General features: G+C 43.9%; 1 protein-coding gene across 5 annotated transcripts in view; it reads right to left on the reverse strand.

Annotated features, from left to right (window-relative positions):
• Nucleotides 1–17,353, reverse strand: part of LOC307188493 (tyrosine-protein kinase JAK2) — a 381,641-nt gene that overhangs the window by 347,241 nt on the left and 17,047 nt on the right. For 3 of the 5 annotated variants that reach the window (XR_013828956.1, XM_079925662.1, XM_079925663.1), the window contains exon 1: nucleotides 4,302–4,984. The exons of 1 other annotated variant lie outside the window; for it this stretch is intronic. Coding sequence is in view for 3 of the 4 variants with exons in the window: in XM_079925662.1 (XP_079781788.1) it covers nucleotides 4,302–4,437 (136 nt within the window). In the remaining variant the exon portion in view is untranslated. Of the gene's footprint in view, nucleotides 1–4,301; nucleotides 4,985–17,353 lie in introns of those variants that run through there. One more of the 5 variants, XM_079925668.1, reaches the window with a different exon arrangement.

The raw sequence follows: 17,353 nt of genomic DNA on the forward strand, positions 1-17,353 counted from the left end.
TGGCACCTGAGGGGGTGGAGGGCAGTCTTGTGGGATTGAGCCCTTAACCTGTGGGATTTGATGCTATCACCACCGAGACAGTGTCAGAATTGAGTTAAATTTGTAGGACACCAGTGAACATCCACTGAGAATTGGAGAATTACTTGGTGTGGTGAGAAAAACCCACACATCTGGTGTCAGAAGTATTGAAAGCAGAGGATAAAAATAGTTTTCCCTTACAATCCTCCTTTTAGAAGATCCAATTTATGAACAGCCAGATTTATCCCCAAAACAATGTATCAGTTTGCCAAAAGATATTTTACCTTTAAGGATCTCTGTGTGGCACATTTTAAAGGATTCTTTTCATTAAAATTCCACTTACCCCTCCTTTTTCAGAATCTCATCTGCTTAAGACCAAATAACTCCTCTCTCCAGTTTCACAGCGAGGCTTAGTCATGTGACCTACTCAGGGACTTGGGTAGCAGCAGTCCCGCGTCCTAACTGATAAACCAGGGCTCTTGCCCAAGTCCATCATTTCTGTATTCCCACTTTAAAAAATTATCATTCTTGTGGAATTCTTTCTTATCCAGAAAATGTTAACTCAACTGAACCCTGCAAGATACAGCCCTCATGAAACCCAGAAACAGAAGCACTTTGGACAGCTGCTTTATAATCTGAGGAACACTCAAGTCCACCAAGCAGTCAGATGGGAGAACAGGCCTTCCAGGCTGGAGCTGGCTGCCGTCTGTTTCCAGCTCTGTCACTGACTGGATATTCAACTTCACCAGCTACCTTACTTAACTATGTCTTGCCTTTTTTACCTTCAGTAAAACAGCAACAAAAAAAAATTTATTTCGTCCTCACTGATGGAAAGAGTCTAATGAGACAATATAATCCTTCATGTTCCTCAAGAGTGAAGTAAAAATTACACATGTGGCTGCATAATTAATAAAAACCATTCCAGGATCATCTTTCTTTGGGATTCAAATTCTTCTCATTCTTTACAATTCCTCTTTCAAAGGAAGCAGTTTTATTTAAGAGATTAACAAATCTGTCAGAAGTCACAGAGTCTGACCTGTGTCTCATCCCCTTCTGAATCTTCATGCAGTTTTCTTAGTACCTCATGCTGCTATTCCCAACCATTAGGGATACAAGGAAAAGAAAAAGGTTAATAATTAAGTCTAGTAGACCAGGGTTTTTCAACATCAGCACTGATATTTTGGACAGAATACTTCTTTGTGTGGGGAGCTGTCCAGTGCACTGTAGGATGTTTAGTGGCATCCCTGGGCTCCACCCACTAGGTGCCAGGAGCAGCCTCCCAGTTGTGACAACCAAAAATGTCTCCAAACACTGCCAAATATCCCCTGGGGAACAAAACTGCCCCTGGTTAAAAACCACTACATTATACATATAAAACACAAATATTTGGAAGCCATCACCTAAAAGGAAACCTTTAGACTGAAAAGAAAACAGAAAAGACGTAATTCTCTTTAAATATTTGAAAAGTTTCCATATAGAAGCAGGAAAAGATTTCAAATATCAGAGAATAGAACTATACCAGTGGACAGAAGCTACATAATAATAAAATCAGCTCACATCTATTCTTCCTACACGCCAGGCACTGTTGAGTACACTTCCAAATATTATTTAATCGTCACAATAACCCTCTGAAGTCAGTAGTATTGGCCCCACTTTACAGATGAAAAACTGAGGCTCAGGAGGTCCAACAGCTAATAGCAAAAGCAGAACCCCATCTCAAACTGAGATCTAACTGAGCTCAAGCTCTTAACTCCCAAGCTACTATGACCATAACAAATGAAGATTTTACCTCCACATAATAAAGAAAATGAAGAACTTTTTGACTTAAAAGCTGTTTCTTTCACCAACAATGATTCCTGCAGCCACCATCTCAATCCTATCCGTTCAGATCAGAAAATCCATAGAGCTTTCCTTCATAACCTCAGGGGAAGCCTCTGCTCTAACTCTGCTGAGCCCCTTTACAACTTCCTACTTCAAAGTACTCAGGCTACTCTCTCAGCTCTTCCTTAGAAAGCTCCTCAAGAGTGCGGCAACTAGCTTCTCTCATTTACAACTCCACAAAGCCTTGCACATGCTGGGGCTCAATAAACCTTTTCTGAATGACTGTTCCAGAGGTACCACCCCCACCCTCCAAAGCTCACACCAGAGGCGATATTTAAGCAAGCACCTTCAGGAGATATAATTCTTGCACTTGAGCTGAAGATTTTTTTGCAAATGCTGAGTTTTTTCCAACTCTCAGAATCTGAGTCAGGAAGAGTCAGAAAGGAATATGACAGATAAGACAGTCCGTTGGCTACATGTCCAATCAAGCTACCACAGACTCGTTTGACTATGATCATATCATGTGTCAGGGGCTACATGTATTTATGTATATGTGTGCATGTATATACACTTATACTTACACTTGGGTATGTATACAAAGACACATATATATGTCTATGAACGCCTGTATATACGTATACCTCAGTTCCCTCTTTAGAAATTAAGCAAATGTCTATAGTGTTCCTGAGGCCTTGAATCCAGCCAAGGAAGTCTAAATTAGGAGTCTCTTTTTTCCCCCTAGTATATTAATAAGGTAAGGCAAATAAGGCTATACACAGTATTCCTCATAAAATACCAGCACATGTGCCAACCAGTACTACCTTCCCCAGGTACCAGAGTCTGGTATCTTTTCAGGAAAATGCCAAGTGGCCAAGCCCCGTTCATGTGTGTGGCAGTGAAGAGATGCTCATGAACAGTGCACGGGGGAGAAAGGGAAACATCACTAAATTGTATCTTATGGGCACTATATTTCCATTAGAAATTGCAGGTCTCCAGGCTAAAGTACTTCTATTTCTCTTTTTTAAAAAAAGCTATTCCCAGTGTTCCACAGAAGTAGAAGCCTGTCTTCTTACCACAACCAGCTAGTGGTGAGTTCTCTAGGCTAATTTAGGGGTGAAGGGGAGAGTTGGCTGGGAAAGCCAGAGAGTAGAGCAGTCAAGCAATTGCTTTGCCCAAGGGCCAGACTCAAAATAAAGGCAAGGAATGTTGAGAGGAAGAGCACCTGGCATAAACCATGCTAGGGGTCCCTCAACTTCTTCAGTGTTTTTGAGCAGTACAGTGAGGGCAGTAACAATCATGCACCAACACAAGCCTTTGTTACTGTCACCTGGTTCCTCTCCATGGTACAGAGGTTCATCTGATTCTTTCCTTCCTAATCTTCTATCTCCATCAATGACATGGCATTTTCCGCTTATGTGCAACCAATCACCATTCAAGAGAAGCAGAAATGTAACCATCCAGAAGGTGCATTCAGACTGATGATGAAATAGGCTGCCCACCTTGTACAGGAGCCAGTGCAAAATTAAACACATCAACAGGGCCCAGAAAGCTTTGAGGACCAACCACAAACCCTCTCCTCCTTCAATTTGCAGATAGGTTTTTCCTTTTTTTTGTTGAACTGATTTTCCCAATTTGGGATAACCAGACAGAAGCTTTTAAATATATGAGTCATTTCAGGGGGCCAGTTGAAACTCGGAGACAAATCAACTTCATATAGGTTTAAATGGGGCCTTATTTTTCATCTATCCACCTTCGCAGGGCAAAAAGAGAACTTGGAAGCCTATAGTTTAGCACTTGTCACCAATCCTTTACTAAAGTCCAGGCAATTAGGCCCATGATTGTTAAAATTTTATCTCAAAGCTCCTGTCCTGCACAAATCAATCACAGCCACTGCTGAAAAAAAACACATAATTTTAAAAGATTCTTTAATCCACACCCAAGGAGATGTGTGGGGGCTGCCGAGAAATCATGACGACAGGGACAGCCGGTGGTGTCCAAGGGGGCAGCTGCTTCTGAGACCTGTTTTGGGACGGGACAAAACCAACCAGTGGTACTTTTCTCTCCAAATTTCTCTCCATCTTTACATCTGCCGATTCACCACATTTCGGTCCAACAAACTGTTTTTCTCCATTGCGAGGTTTACAGCGAGAGCAAGAGGGACTCAAGACAAGCGAGGGGGCGATGTCTGGGATATGTTGCAACACGTAAGGCTGAAAAACGTGTAGCTGTTTACTACCAGCTCCCGGGAGACGGAGAGCGCCGAGCGCAGAAGAGCTCAGCCCCTGGTGCGCGGCCCCGCCTCCCACACAGCCTCCTGCGCGTTCGTTCGGGTGTGGGGGCGACACGCAATGAGCCCTCCCCAACGCGCCCCGGAGGCTCCTTGTGCGCCGGCCCCCAGGGCATCAGCTAGGTCTCCCTTCGCGCCCCACGCCCACGCTGCGCGCTGCCCGCCCCGGAGTTACCTCGGAGGCCGGGGTTGTCGTCTCTGGCCCGAATCTTTCGGATTTTGACAGGGCGCCCGCTCAGAGTAGACAGGACCAGACGCTGGCGCAAGAAGTTGCAGCCCGCGTAGCTGAGGGAGTGCGCCTGGGTCGCCATGTGCACGCCCTCTGCAACGGCGCGGGCGGCCGGGGCGAGGCGACTTTGGACGGGCGCGGGTATCGCGGCGACGGCGGCGACGGCGACAGCGGCAGTGGCGGCCCGGGCTCCCTCCCGCAGCCCCGCAGCCCCAGGCGCGTCCACGTGGTTTGGAACAGGAAGGGAGAGAGACGATACACCGGGTCAGAGGGGAGTGGGGCGGAGCCGGTGACCGCCTCTCCGCCTCCCGGCCCGGCTGGGGGCGGACCCCGCACCGGGCCACTCCGCTATTGGCTGGTGCAGGATCAGGGCGGTGCCCGGGGCGCACCGCTATAGGCCTGCACTGGGGCTAGGCGGTGCCTGGGCCACGCTACCATTGGCCTGCGCTGGAGCTGGGCGGTGCCCGGGCCCCGGCAACAGCGCTTGGCTGGAGGAGCGCGGGACGGGGGAGCGGCCTGGGAGCGGAGGCGATGGAGCACGCCTTCCCCACCAGTTTCCGCGGGGTCTTTCCCCGCGTGGGGACAAGGGGAGGCGGTGGACTGGGTTTGAGTTTCTCCTACATGCCCGGTACTTAGCCACACTACTTACGGCAACCTCTGGGATGTGTATGCTATTAGCTCCCCCGCCTTTTTCTTAATAGAAGAGAAAACAGGATTGGCGCGCTTTACCCTGTTTCAGACACCGTGCTGAGCGCGCAGCCGGCCCTATGCCCTCGCGCCCGCTGTAATCCTGAGAGGTAGTGCCATTCCCGCCCTACACTTGGGGAAAGACTCGAGGAACATTGCAAGGCTGGCAGTGGCAGCATGCACAGGAACCAAAGTCTTCCGACACCAGGCCATTACTTATGAGACACCAAGCTTTGCCCTTTTCACATCAGTGGCTTCCCTTTACAGCCACTGTGCTTTTTGCCAAGTCAGGTCCTCCCATTTTGCATGCCTCAAAATGGATAGTTGTAATAAATTACACACACACACACACACACACAGGTCTTCCCTCTTTCCCATCCTCTTCTAATCTTGCACACCAAAAGCTTCCCAAAGATTGGATTATGTCACTCCTCTGCTCAACAACCTTCAAAGATAACGCAGTTATCTATAAAATGATTACAAACTTGGGAGTCCAATACCATAATACGGTTGGTTTGTAGCGATTCTTGGACAATGTCACCAGATTATGAGTTCCAGAACACATGGGGGAAGAGGGGGTTCTGGAAGGGGTCAGAGCTTGAGTAAGATTAAAGAAGGTGGCTAGCGTTATGTGGGTAAGACTCAGTTATGAGGAACCACTGGAAGGTCTGAACTCCTATAGGGTGACAGGTTATTAGAGGTGTATGTTGAGTTTAACAGAATCAGCCCTGAAGTTCATTGAGGGAGGTGGGTAATCCATGCACATTATTGCCATTTCTTGAGACTTCTTTTAGGAAGTTGACAGTATTGAAAACTCCAGGACCTCTGAGGGCCTCCCTTGAATCCTGCTGTGGAGGATGCCAAAGCAAGGAAAAGAACCATCACACCAGGAGTGTATGTTTTGTATATCATCTCATCTTAATTACTCAACAACCTTAAAAAACAACTAATATCTTCTGTAGCAACCCCTGTCTGTGCCCTGTTCATATCCCTTCAGCTCTTACTATTTTCAGTGCAAACGTGCTTAATTATCCTCCAACAGCACCTAGATCTCTTTGTCTGAGGGTTTTTCCCACCTGTATGGAACTCAGCAGGGCTAAGGTGCTGGGGAGTTAATGCCCCGCTCCCCCTCCCCCAGAGTCCTCAACCAATGGCTGATGGGAGTTGATGTATAAATATCCCAGCGCCCTTAAACTTTGAGTGAGATAGCTCTGAGACATAGATTCTACAGCGTTTCCCGAGGGACCTTCAGAGATTTTAATCTTCAGTTGCCTACAGCAGGGGTCCCCAACGCCGGTAGCGGTCCGAGACCCATTACTAACAGGGCCGCACAGCAGGAGGTGAGCGGCAGGCGAGCAAGCAAAGCTTCATCTGCCGCTCCGCGCCGCTCGCATTACTGCCTGCACCATCCCGCTCCCACCATCCCCCGTGGAAAAATTGTCTTCCACGAAACCGGTCCCTGGTGCCAAAAATGTTGGTGAGCGCTGGTCTACAGGGGTTACTTGCTTAAGTACCTTTTACTGGCTTCCTTCCCTTCCCCGTATCCTTCCTAGCTCCCTTCTGATATTTCGTGGGATTAATTCTCAAATAAACTACTTTCACTCAAATTATTGCCTCAGGGTCTTCTTCTGGGCACCTCCAATATAAGTTCTGATTTTTAATATTTGAGAACTGAGGTTCAGAGAGAATAAATGACTTGTTTAAAGTGACATCACTAATAAATGGCAGAACCAGAATAAAAACTTTGTCTGCCTGTCTGTCACTGTCTGTCTGTCTCTGTCATCTCATATCTTTGGAACCCTGAACCTCTAATAAGAAGCCTGGCTACCATGAAGCTGCCATGCCAGAGAGACCACAAAGATTTAGTGCCAGCTGTTCCAGCTGACAGCATCAGCTGCCAGACATGGGAGTGAGGAAGCCTTCAGATGATTCCAGTCCCCAGCCAGCCTCTGACAAGTCTTTGGAGTCACCCTAGCTGACACCATATGGAGCACAGATAAGCTATCCTCACTGAGGCCTGCCCAAATTGAGCTAAATAAATGATTGTTACTATTTTAAGCTATGGGTTCAGGGGTAGTTTGTTACACAGTAATAGATAATGAAACTACATATCCCCGAATCCCCTTCCCTGCATAATTCTGGGTTAGCAAACCACAAGAAACATCTTGCATGAGATTTCAAAGGCAAACTTGAAGTCACAGCCACATTTTTTATGTTTGAAAGGTCACTGCAGGGTACCAGGCTGTCTTGCAGCTCACGTAGCTACCTTGTTGGCATGGAGCAGCAGCCAGGCCCAAAGCTCCTCCAGCTTCCACCTGATCCTACTTAGCAACTCCGATTCCTGGGCCAGCTGCGTATCTACCTCCATGACAAAGGACACCATCTTCTGCTGGTCACTCCCATCACTGGAGTCAGAGGCTTGGAGTCAGTGAGAGACTGATGCAAGTTCCAGCTCATCCTGCTGACTTTGGGCTCTATCACCAGGCGCAAAGACGACAGCCTCATACAGACTGTGAAACCAGCCCTCACAATAGCATAAGGTCAGATCCCTACAATAAACCTCTAGTGAGTGGTTCTGCTTTTTTTTTTTTTTTTTTTTTTTTTGCGGTACGCGGGCCTCTCACTGTTGTAGCCTCTCCCGTTGTAAAGGACAGGGTCCGGACACGCAGGCTCAGCGGCCATGGCTCACGGGCCCAGCCGCTCCGCGGCATGTGGGATCTTCCCAGATCGGGGAATGAATCCATGTCTCCTGCATCGGCAGGTGGACTCTCAACCACTGCGCCACCAGGGAAGCCCGGTTCTGCTTTTCTGTTTGAACCCTGACTAGTGCACAAGCCATTACTGAAAACCTACTGAAATTAAGGCTCTATGCTAAAGGCTTTACACACATGATCTCATTTGGTCCTCACACCAACTACTTCAAAAGTTGGGTTGTAAGTACATAGGGGTTTATAATACAGTTCTCTCTACTTTTGTTTATTTTCAAAATCATCCATTACAATTTTTTAAATCTGCTTATAGATTTTTCTTTCACACTAAATGATAAATGACATATACCTTGCTTTGTAATCACTTCCACAAATACTTGCACTTTAATAATGATAAAAGTGTGCTTGGCTCAGTAGTGGATTTGGGGGCCAGAGTAGAAACAGATTCTTCCCAGTCCATAAAGAAAGTTACTCAACATCACACTTCTACCCACTCTGCTATCTCATCATCTCCTTTATTCAAATCATAATGGTTCAATGGGCTTTTTCTCACCTCAGCCTGGAACTAATGCTTACACCACTCCAATTTTAGGATGAATGTTTGTGTCCTGTGCTCCTCCTTTGAGCTCCCACAATAACTATTCACAAGTACATTTCTGCATATATATCGTCCTTTTTAAAATTATTTATTTATTTTTGGCTGCGTTGGGTCTTTGTTGCTGCACATGGACTTTCTCTAGTTGCGGCGAGCCAGGGCTACTCTGTTGCATTGTGCAGGCTTCTCACTGTGCTGGCTTCTGTTGTTGCAGAGCACGGGCTCGATGCACAGGCTTCAGTAGTTGTGGCATGCGGGCTTCAATAGCTGTGCCTTGCAGGCTCTAGAGCGCAGGCTCAGTAGTTGTGGCACACGGGCCTAGCTGCTCCGCGGCATGTGGGATCTTCCCAGACCAGGGCTCGAACCCGTGTCACCTGCATTGGCAGGCAGATTCTTAACCACTGTGCCACCAGGGAAGCCCCCATATATATCCCCTTATAACCTCTTGAAACCTGTTTATGTGGCAGCCTACCTAACAATACTTTGTGATCCAGTGAGTGTGAGGACTGTGTCCTATCACTTAAAGCAGAAATCGTCTTATCATTGTATGCCCAGTGCTTAGCACCTAGTAGGTGTTTAATAAGTGTGACTATAATTAATTCTAGTTTAGTAAGTGTGACTATAATTAAAACACACATGGCTAGCCTAAATCAATAAACTCAAACTGTCTAAAACAATGGTTCTCAAACTTTATCATGCAACGAAACTGCCTGGAGGGCTTCTTAAAACACATATTGCTAGGTCTCATCCCCAGAGTTTCTTCAGTACATCTGGGGTAGGGCCTGAGATTTTACATTTCTAACAACTTCCCAGGTGATGTTGATGCTCCTGGCCTAAGGATCACACTTTGAGAAAATTTAAAAAAAAGGGGGGGGGGGGTGGAATTCCCTGGTGGTCCAGTGGTTAGGACTCCACACTTACACTGCAGGGGGTACAGGTTCGATTCCCTGGTTGGGAACTAAGATTCCACAAGCCATGCAGCACGGCCAAAAAAAAAAAAAAAGACGTACGCTTACATACACAGAATGGGAGTCCCAGAAGGAGAGCAGAGAGAGACAGCGACAGAAAGAATATGTGGGCAAAACTTCCGAAGTTTGATGAAATGCATAAATCTACACATCCAAATAGTTAAAAGTCACTACTTTAGAAGTTGAAGTTTTATTAGAAGTGGAGCCTCCAGACGAGAACCCAGTCCTGGCTGACACCTTGATGAGAACTTTGTGAGGCTGTGAAGCACAGAACCCAACTAAATCATGCCTGAACTCCTGACCCACAGGAACTGTGAGATAATTAGTATGCATTCAAGCCACTGAGTTTGTGGTAATTTGTTACACAGCTATGTAAAATTACTACACTGGGGCTTCCCTGGTGGTGCAGTGGTTGAGAATCTGCCTGCTAATGCAGGGGACACGGGTTCAAGCCCTGGTCTGGGAAGATCCCACATGCCGTGGAGCAACTAGGCCCGTGAGCCACAACTACTGAGCCTGCGCGTCTGGAGCCTGTGCTCCGCAACAAGAGAGGCCGTGATAGTGAGAGGCCCCTGCACCGCGATGAAGAGTGGCCCCAGCTTGCCACAACTAGAGAAAGCCCTTGCACAGAAATGAAGACCCAACACAGCAAAAATAAATAAATTAATAAACTCCTACCCCCAACATCTTAAAAAAATAAATAAATAAAAGGTGAGCAGGTGGACCTAGAGACCCCCAGGCCCCTGTCCATCTCCAGAGTCCTACGACTTTAAAAAAAAAAAAATTACTACACTGGTTTTCAAACCCAGGTCTGTCTGGCTTCCAAAGTCTGTGTTCTCTCTCCTACACCTGATTAAACGTCTTGTGAAAGGTGTTAACCGAGGAGTTGATGGAGGTGATAGACTTTCCAAGTTTCAAGAAACACAAGTCATATGGTCCAGCCTCTCTATGACAAACAGATGCCCCTCTCCCAAGGGAACATCAAAGAACAGTGGTCCCAAACCTTTTCAGCACCAGGGACTGGTTTCGTGGAAGACAATTTTTCCACGGACCGGGGGTGGAGGGTGGTTTTGGAATGATTCGAGTGTATTACATTTATTGTACACTTTATTTCTATTATTATTACATTGTAATATATAATGAAATAATTATACAACTCACCATAATGCAAAATCAGTGGGAGCCCTGAGCTTGTTTTCACTTCCCACTTACTGATAGGGTTTTTATATGAGTCTGCAAGCAACTGATTTATTATACTCTCTGTGCAGTCAAACCTCTCTGCTAATGATAATCTATATTTGCAGCCACTCCCCAGCCCTAGCATCACAGCCTCAGCTCCACCTCAGATCATCAGGCATTAGATTCTCCTAAGGAGCACGCAACCTAGATCCCTCGCATGCGCAGTTCACAGGAGGGTTCGCCCTCCTAGGAGAATCTAATGCGGCCGCTGATCTGACAGGAGGCGGAGCTCAGGTGATAATGCGAGTGATGGGGAGTGGCTGTAAATACAGGTGAAGCTGCGCTCGCTCACCCGCCGCTCACCTCCTGCCGTGCGGCCCGGGCTCCTAACAGGCCACAGACCAGACCAGTCCGTGGCCCAGGGGTCATGGACCCCTGTCTAAGAAGGTTGGGACATAAGACAACAGGTTGGGAACTATAAGACAACACCCTGAGTCCCATTTATATTTAGATGATGACTAGGGACAACCACAACTAACACTTTTAAAGATGCTTATAATTCTCAGAGACACCCTGATTGTGATATTTAACCTCTGTTTTTCTATAATTGTTAAGAGTTAAAACACTGATAAAAGCTGAAAAAGTTTCTGTGCTTGTTTCAGAGCCTTTGGGAGAGGAGCAGGGCGGGGGACCTCAGTCTTGTTTCACAATCATAAACTCTCTTCATTGACTGTGAGAGTGAAAGAGAAGTGGATGATCGGCAGGTGATAAACAATCACAGCAGAATTTTTAAGGCACCAGCTGCCAATCCTTTTTTTGTGTGTTTTTGTTTTTGTTTTCTGGCCACATCACATGGCATGTGGGATCTTAGTTCCCCAACTAGGGATCAAACCCATGCCCCCTGCAGCAGAAGCACGGAGTCTTAACCACTGGACTGCCAGAGAAGTCCCACAAGTTGCCAATCTTGAAGCCATCATATCATAATTATTAAATATTAGGATTTATAACTATGAAACTTCAAATGTTAATTGACGCCTAATACACAAATGTGGCATTGTTACATAAATGATACATTCCTGATTTTCTAGGACTGTCTTAAGTTCCTATATTTTATTCACTATCTCCATCAAATAACACTCATCACTCAACAAATCACATGTTCTAATATTTGATTCAGAACCATCTATAAGACATCTTTCACTGTCTTAAAAATGCTTAACGGGCTTCCCTGGTGGCGCAGTGGTTGAGAGTCCCTCTGCCGATGCAGGGGACATGGGTTCATGCCCCGGTCTGGGAAAATCCCACATGCCGCGGAGCGGCTGGGCCCGTGAGCCATGGCCGCTGAGCCTGCGCGTCTGGAGCCTGTGCTCCGCAACGGGAGAGGCCACAACAGTGAGAGGCCCGTGTACCACAAAAAAAAAAAGTGCTTAACCATAAAAAGGAGTGTATTGATTCATTAAAAGTTAAAGGGTATCCAAATGTCCATTAACTGATGAATGAATAAACAAAATAGAGTATATCCATAGTGGAATATTATTCAGCCATAAAAAGGAATGAAACACTAATACATGCTACATCATGGATGAACCTTGAAAACATTATGCCAAGTGAAAGAAGCTATACACATACACACACACACATTTTGTATAATTCCATTTAAATTAAGTGTCCAAAACAGGCAAATCTATAGAGACAGAAAGTGCATTAGATGGAGACAAACATGGTCATTAGAAAACCCAGACTCATGTTCTACCAGTTTGGCAAACCCACTATGAATAAGCCACCTCTTTCCCAGCAGCATCAGCAAATGTGGAGTAGAGCATTCACTGGCCCTGCTTGGATCACATACTCATTTCTGAACTGACCACGGTTGTCTGGAGGAGTATGGTGCTCTGATCGGCCAAATCTGAGTCACATTCTCATCTCCTTTGTACAAAAAGTAGTATCAGTGTCTCTCAAACTACAAGAATGGAGCAAGAGAGAGGAGTGGCTCCCCTAAGGAAAATTAAAGTTCTGTTATCACAAGAGGTAACAGATGATAGATAGGCAAAAACAATACATGACAACTTCACCAAACCCACGCAAAGCCCAAGAGTCTCATTACCTAGAATCTCTTCATGACTTTGTGGAGTTAAAACTTCACAATATGTGGATATTTTCCCAACTCAATTCAATTCCATAAAAATTTATCTAACACCTACTAGAGTGCCAAGGTTGGCCATGCCAAGAAATGTAAAAGGATACAGGATAAAGGTCTAAGAATGTAGAGATGAGAAAGACTCAGACCCTGTTTCCAGGATATTCACAGCCTAATCTATTGATTCTTGACTTTATTGTACAAAAAATTCACCTGGGGCTCTTATTAAAAATTCATACTCCTGGGCCACAATCTAAGATTTTCTGATTTGTTAGGTGTGGGATTGGCTCTAGAAATACGTCTTTAAAAATTCCCAGGTGCTCATGCTGCACGGGGTCCAGGAACTACTCTTTGAGATTCTCTGATATGATGAAGAAAGACATGCAAAAAGGAAAATACAAGGCATCTGAGAGTAGCTATACGACCAATACGAATGTCTGAGCGGTACAGAGGAAGTAGTGCCCTTGTTTAGCTTATATCACACATTTTGCACAAGACAGGGTTTTCAATAAAGGAAACTATAGGATTATATCCAGCCTACTGTGAACGTTTCTGATAATGACGAGCCTGGGGATATCTGAGAGATGAGAAGCTAAGAGCTGGCTTCATTCATTACTTGTAACAATCCTGTATATTTGCTCTCCTGTAATTCCACTGAGCATTTTTAGTGATATTGCAAATGAGTTCACCCTTCAGAATTTATCCTACCCTTCAGTACTTTCTTAACTGAAAATCTTCATCCTTATATGTTCCTTTCAAATTGTTTCAACATATTTCACCTTTAAAACTAATTTACTATTATCTACTACTAGGGTTCCATTTAGATTGGCTCTTCTGATCATAAGTAAGAAGGCACCTTAACCTCGTGAGTAAAAGGTAGGTACCGTCCTTCAATATATTGAAAACCAACTCTGTAGTCTTTTTTATATTAGGAGAGTTTCTGAGACTATAGTTTTATCACTTTAGGATGTTACAGACCTGTAAAATTAAAAGGAAAAAGGAGACCAATTGTGGTAGTTTTAAAATGTCCACAAATTCTCTGATACTCCCTTCAATAGGTAGATCCTAATTAACCTTCCTTTTAGTGTGGTTGGACTCAGTGACTCACTGACTCACTTCTAATGAGTAAAATATGGTAGAAGTGACAGTTTGACTTCTAAGACTAGGTCATAAAAGGCACTGCAGCCTTCTGCCTGTTCTTTCTCTTGGATTGCCCGCTGTGAGTGAAGCTAGTTGCCATGCCATTAGGTCACTCCAGCAACCCTGTAGACAGACCATGTGACAAGGAACTGAGGCCTCCAGTCAACAACGATGTGAGTGAACCATCCTGAAAGAGGAACATCCAGGCTCAGTCAACCCTTCAGATGACTGCAGCCCCAGCCAATATCTTGACTACTGCCTTGTAACAGATACTGACCCAGAATCACCCAGCTACACGGCTCTCAGATTCCTAACACTCAGAAACCATAAGAGATAATAAAGTTTGAACCTACAAAGTTTTGGAATAATTTGTTATGCAGTAATAGGTAGCTAATACACTGACAAAAAAAGATGCCACCCTTTTATTTTAAAGTAAAGGACATTAAAAAAAAAACTACCATCTATTATAACCATCATTTTATAAAATACATGATTAAAATCTTTTAACGTTTTAATGTGTACAATTTTAACATACCAGAGAAAGAACCCTCATGTACTTATCTACCTAATTCAACAATTATTAATTCACAACCAATCTTATTTCATCTAGACCCACATCTATCCATCCATATCCATCTTAAATTATTTCTAAGGAAATTCCAGACAACATAACGTTTCATCTGTAAATATTTCTAAAAGATCCGTATCTCTGAAAGATAAATACCCCCTTTTAAACATAACCAGAGCTTCCCTGGTGGCACAGTGGTTAAGAATCTGCCTGCCAAAGCAGGGGACATGGGTTTGGGCCCTGGTCCGGGAAGATCCCACATGCCATGGAGCAACTAAGCCCGTGTGCCACAACTACTGAACCTGTGCTCTAGAGCCCGTGAACCACAACTATGGAAGCCCGCGTGCGTAGAGCCCATGCTCCGCAACAAGAGAAGCCATTGCAATGAGAAGCCCACACATTGCAACAAAGAGTAGCCCCCGTTCGCCACAACTAGAGAAAGCCTGCACACAGCAACAAAGACCCAACACAGGCAAAAATAAAATAAATAAATAAATCTACTTAAAAAAACCATAAACAAATACCTTTACAACACCTAACAGGATAATTTCTTAATATTGTCAAATATCCAGTCACTATTCAAAGGTTTTAAAATTTGTTTAGTTTGTTTGAATCAGTATTAATTGCTTGGTTTCATAGGTCTCTTAATTTAATGGCTCCTCATTTCTCTCTCTCTCTCTCTCTCTCTCTCTCTCTCCCCTCTTCCTTGCAATTTCTTTGCTGAAGGAACTATTTTGATTGTCTTTCATGTAGAGTTTCCCACAGTCTGGATTTTGTCGATTGCATCCCTAAGATGTCAGTTGACATGTTCCTCTGTTCACAGTATATATAATTATATATAAATTGATTTTTTGATCTCAAGTGGGTTTCCTCAGGCTCAGTTTTCTCACTATTGACATTTTGGGCCAAATATTTCTTCATTGTGGGTGGCTGTCTTATGTGGTGTAGAATGTTTAGCAGCAATCCTGGCCTCTAACCACTGGACACCAATAGCACTCCCTCTCCCAATTGTGACAACCAAAAACAACCTCCAGATGTTGCTAAATATCTCCTAGGAGTAACTGATATTGGACGACTCAGAAGATTCAAGTTCAAATTTGGAGGGGGCTACGAAACAGGAGGCATACTTTACAGGTAGGATGTGCACTTCTGTCATAAGGCGTGTAACGTCTAGATGTCTCTTCTTTTTGCCTGCTGGCAGCCATCGATGAGCACTGCCTACTTCCATTAATTCATTAGAGGTTGCAAAATGCTAATATTCAAATTCAATTATTTATTTTTCATTTATTATCTCAAATATTTCCATAAAGAGAAACTTGCTCTCATCCACTATTTGGTTACCTGAGGTGCAGTTCATAGAGGAAAGGTAAGATGTGTGTTTGTTCCTTTTCATTTATCTACCAATTTTCAAAATAATGAGCTCTTCAAAGGAGTCCACTGGGGATTTGGGGGTGTGTGAGCTCATTAAGTTAAACATATTTGATGTGTTTCAATCCATTGCAGTTAATATTCTTAATAATGTTCAAATTATCCCCTCTTTCCAAGATGTGACTCTTGAACTTGGTTGCTGAGGATTTTTGCATTATTCAAGTGTATCCTGATAACTTCCTTGCTTTCTTGGATGAGATGATGTTCCAGCCTCAACTTGTATATTTTCTGTCTCTAATCTGGAATCAACCATTTCCCCAAGAAACTCTGACTTCTTTTAGTGGGAATCAGAGGCCATAATCTGGGCACTCTTTGCTACTTTGTCCTTGTTTCTAGGCTTTTTCAGTAGGCAAAGCAGAGAAACACCTTTTCTTTTTTAAGATAAAATATACTGTGAATTCATAGTGGCACTTCCCATTCAAATTCAGGATTCAAGGTATTTAAGTTAACTTCATTGTTCTTACATTTGTATCTCTTTGCTCCCACTGCAAAAAAAACTTGGTTCCCAAGGACCCCAACATAATTACTCATTTGCTTTATCCCACAAAACACTAAGCTAGTCTCAGAACAACAATACTAACACCAACAATACAGTTACAGAAAAGAGTTTACAATATTTTTTTGTCCCCAGAGTATACTCCAGGAGGGATGTATAGTGAATTTACTGTGTTTTAAAAGTCTTGAATAGTTCTGTTCTGTGTAGTTGTGCCATCTACTCAATATAGATTTAGGCTTATTTGTTTCATTTTGCTTCCAATTTTTAGGGATTTAAAAAAATTTTTTAACTTTGTTTCACAATTATATAAAATTTACAAAACATTGCATATATATAAAAATGTAGCTACTATCTCCATCCTTTCTACCCTGTCCCTTTCCTCCCCCCTATAAAAGACTGATTTTTTAAAAGTTTTTAGTTAATCCTTATTTTGTAAAATATAATTTTATTCCCTCTCCCTTCAGCTTTCTTAGATAAGCAGTACCGTATCACACGGAATTTTCTTCATGTCGGTTTTCAACTGACAAATATATGTTAGAAATCACTCCACAGCAATACATAGGGTTATTTCTCATTTCTCTTTACAACTTCCTTTGTGTGGATGGGCCATTTTATTAAACAATCCACAACAGTTTCCAGGGTTTTGTTATTGCAACACTGCAGCAATTAATAGCTCATTTGCACTGTTCCTCAATGTCATTATTTCCAGACCATTCTCTTTCCCAGTCCCTCACCTCTGGACCATTCTTCAGTCTAATAATCAGGAGGACTCTGAATTTGACATGCACTAGTCTCTACTCACTTCCCCTGCCCGCTCCTCCCCACTGCCACCTTCTCAAGCTGGTAGCTGCAGGATTGGAAGCCCTCCCATAGTAAAACCCATAAAAGGCACTTTTGCTGCGACAATCCTCTAGGAGATCAAAACCACACAGAGTAGAAGAGCTAGTAGTTAGGTCTGGGACTAGAATAATAAAAAAAGGACAAATCCCTGAATTTTGCCTTCAGGCAGAAGTACTGGAACAATGGGCTTATTGCATAATTCCAGCCCATTGATTTTGGGGACCAAAGCTGTCTAAAACCAGAGAAGGGAAA

The sequence above is a fragment of the Stenella coeruleoalba genome, assembly GCF_951394435.1.
Source record: "Stenella coeruleoalba genome assembly, chromosome: 7".
Classification (NCBI taxonomy): Eukaryota; Metazoa; Chordata; class Mammalia; order Artiodactyla; family Delphinidae; genus Stenella; species Stenella coeruleoalba.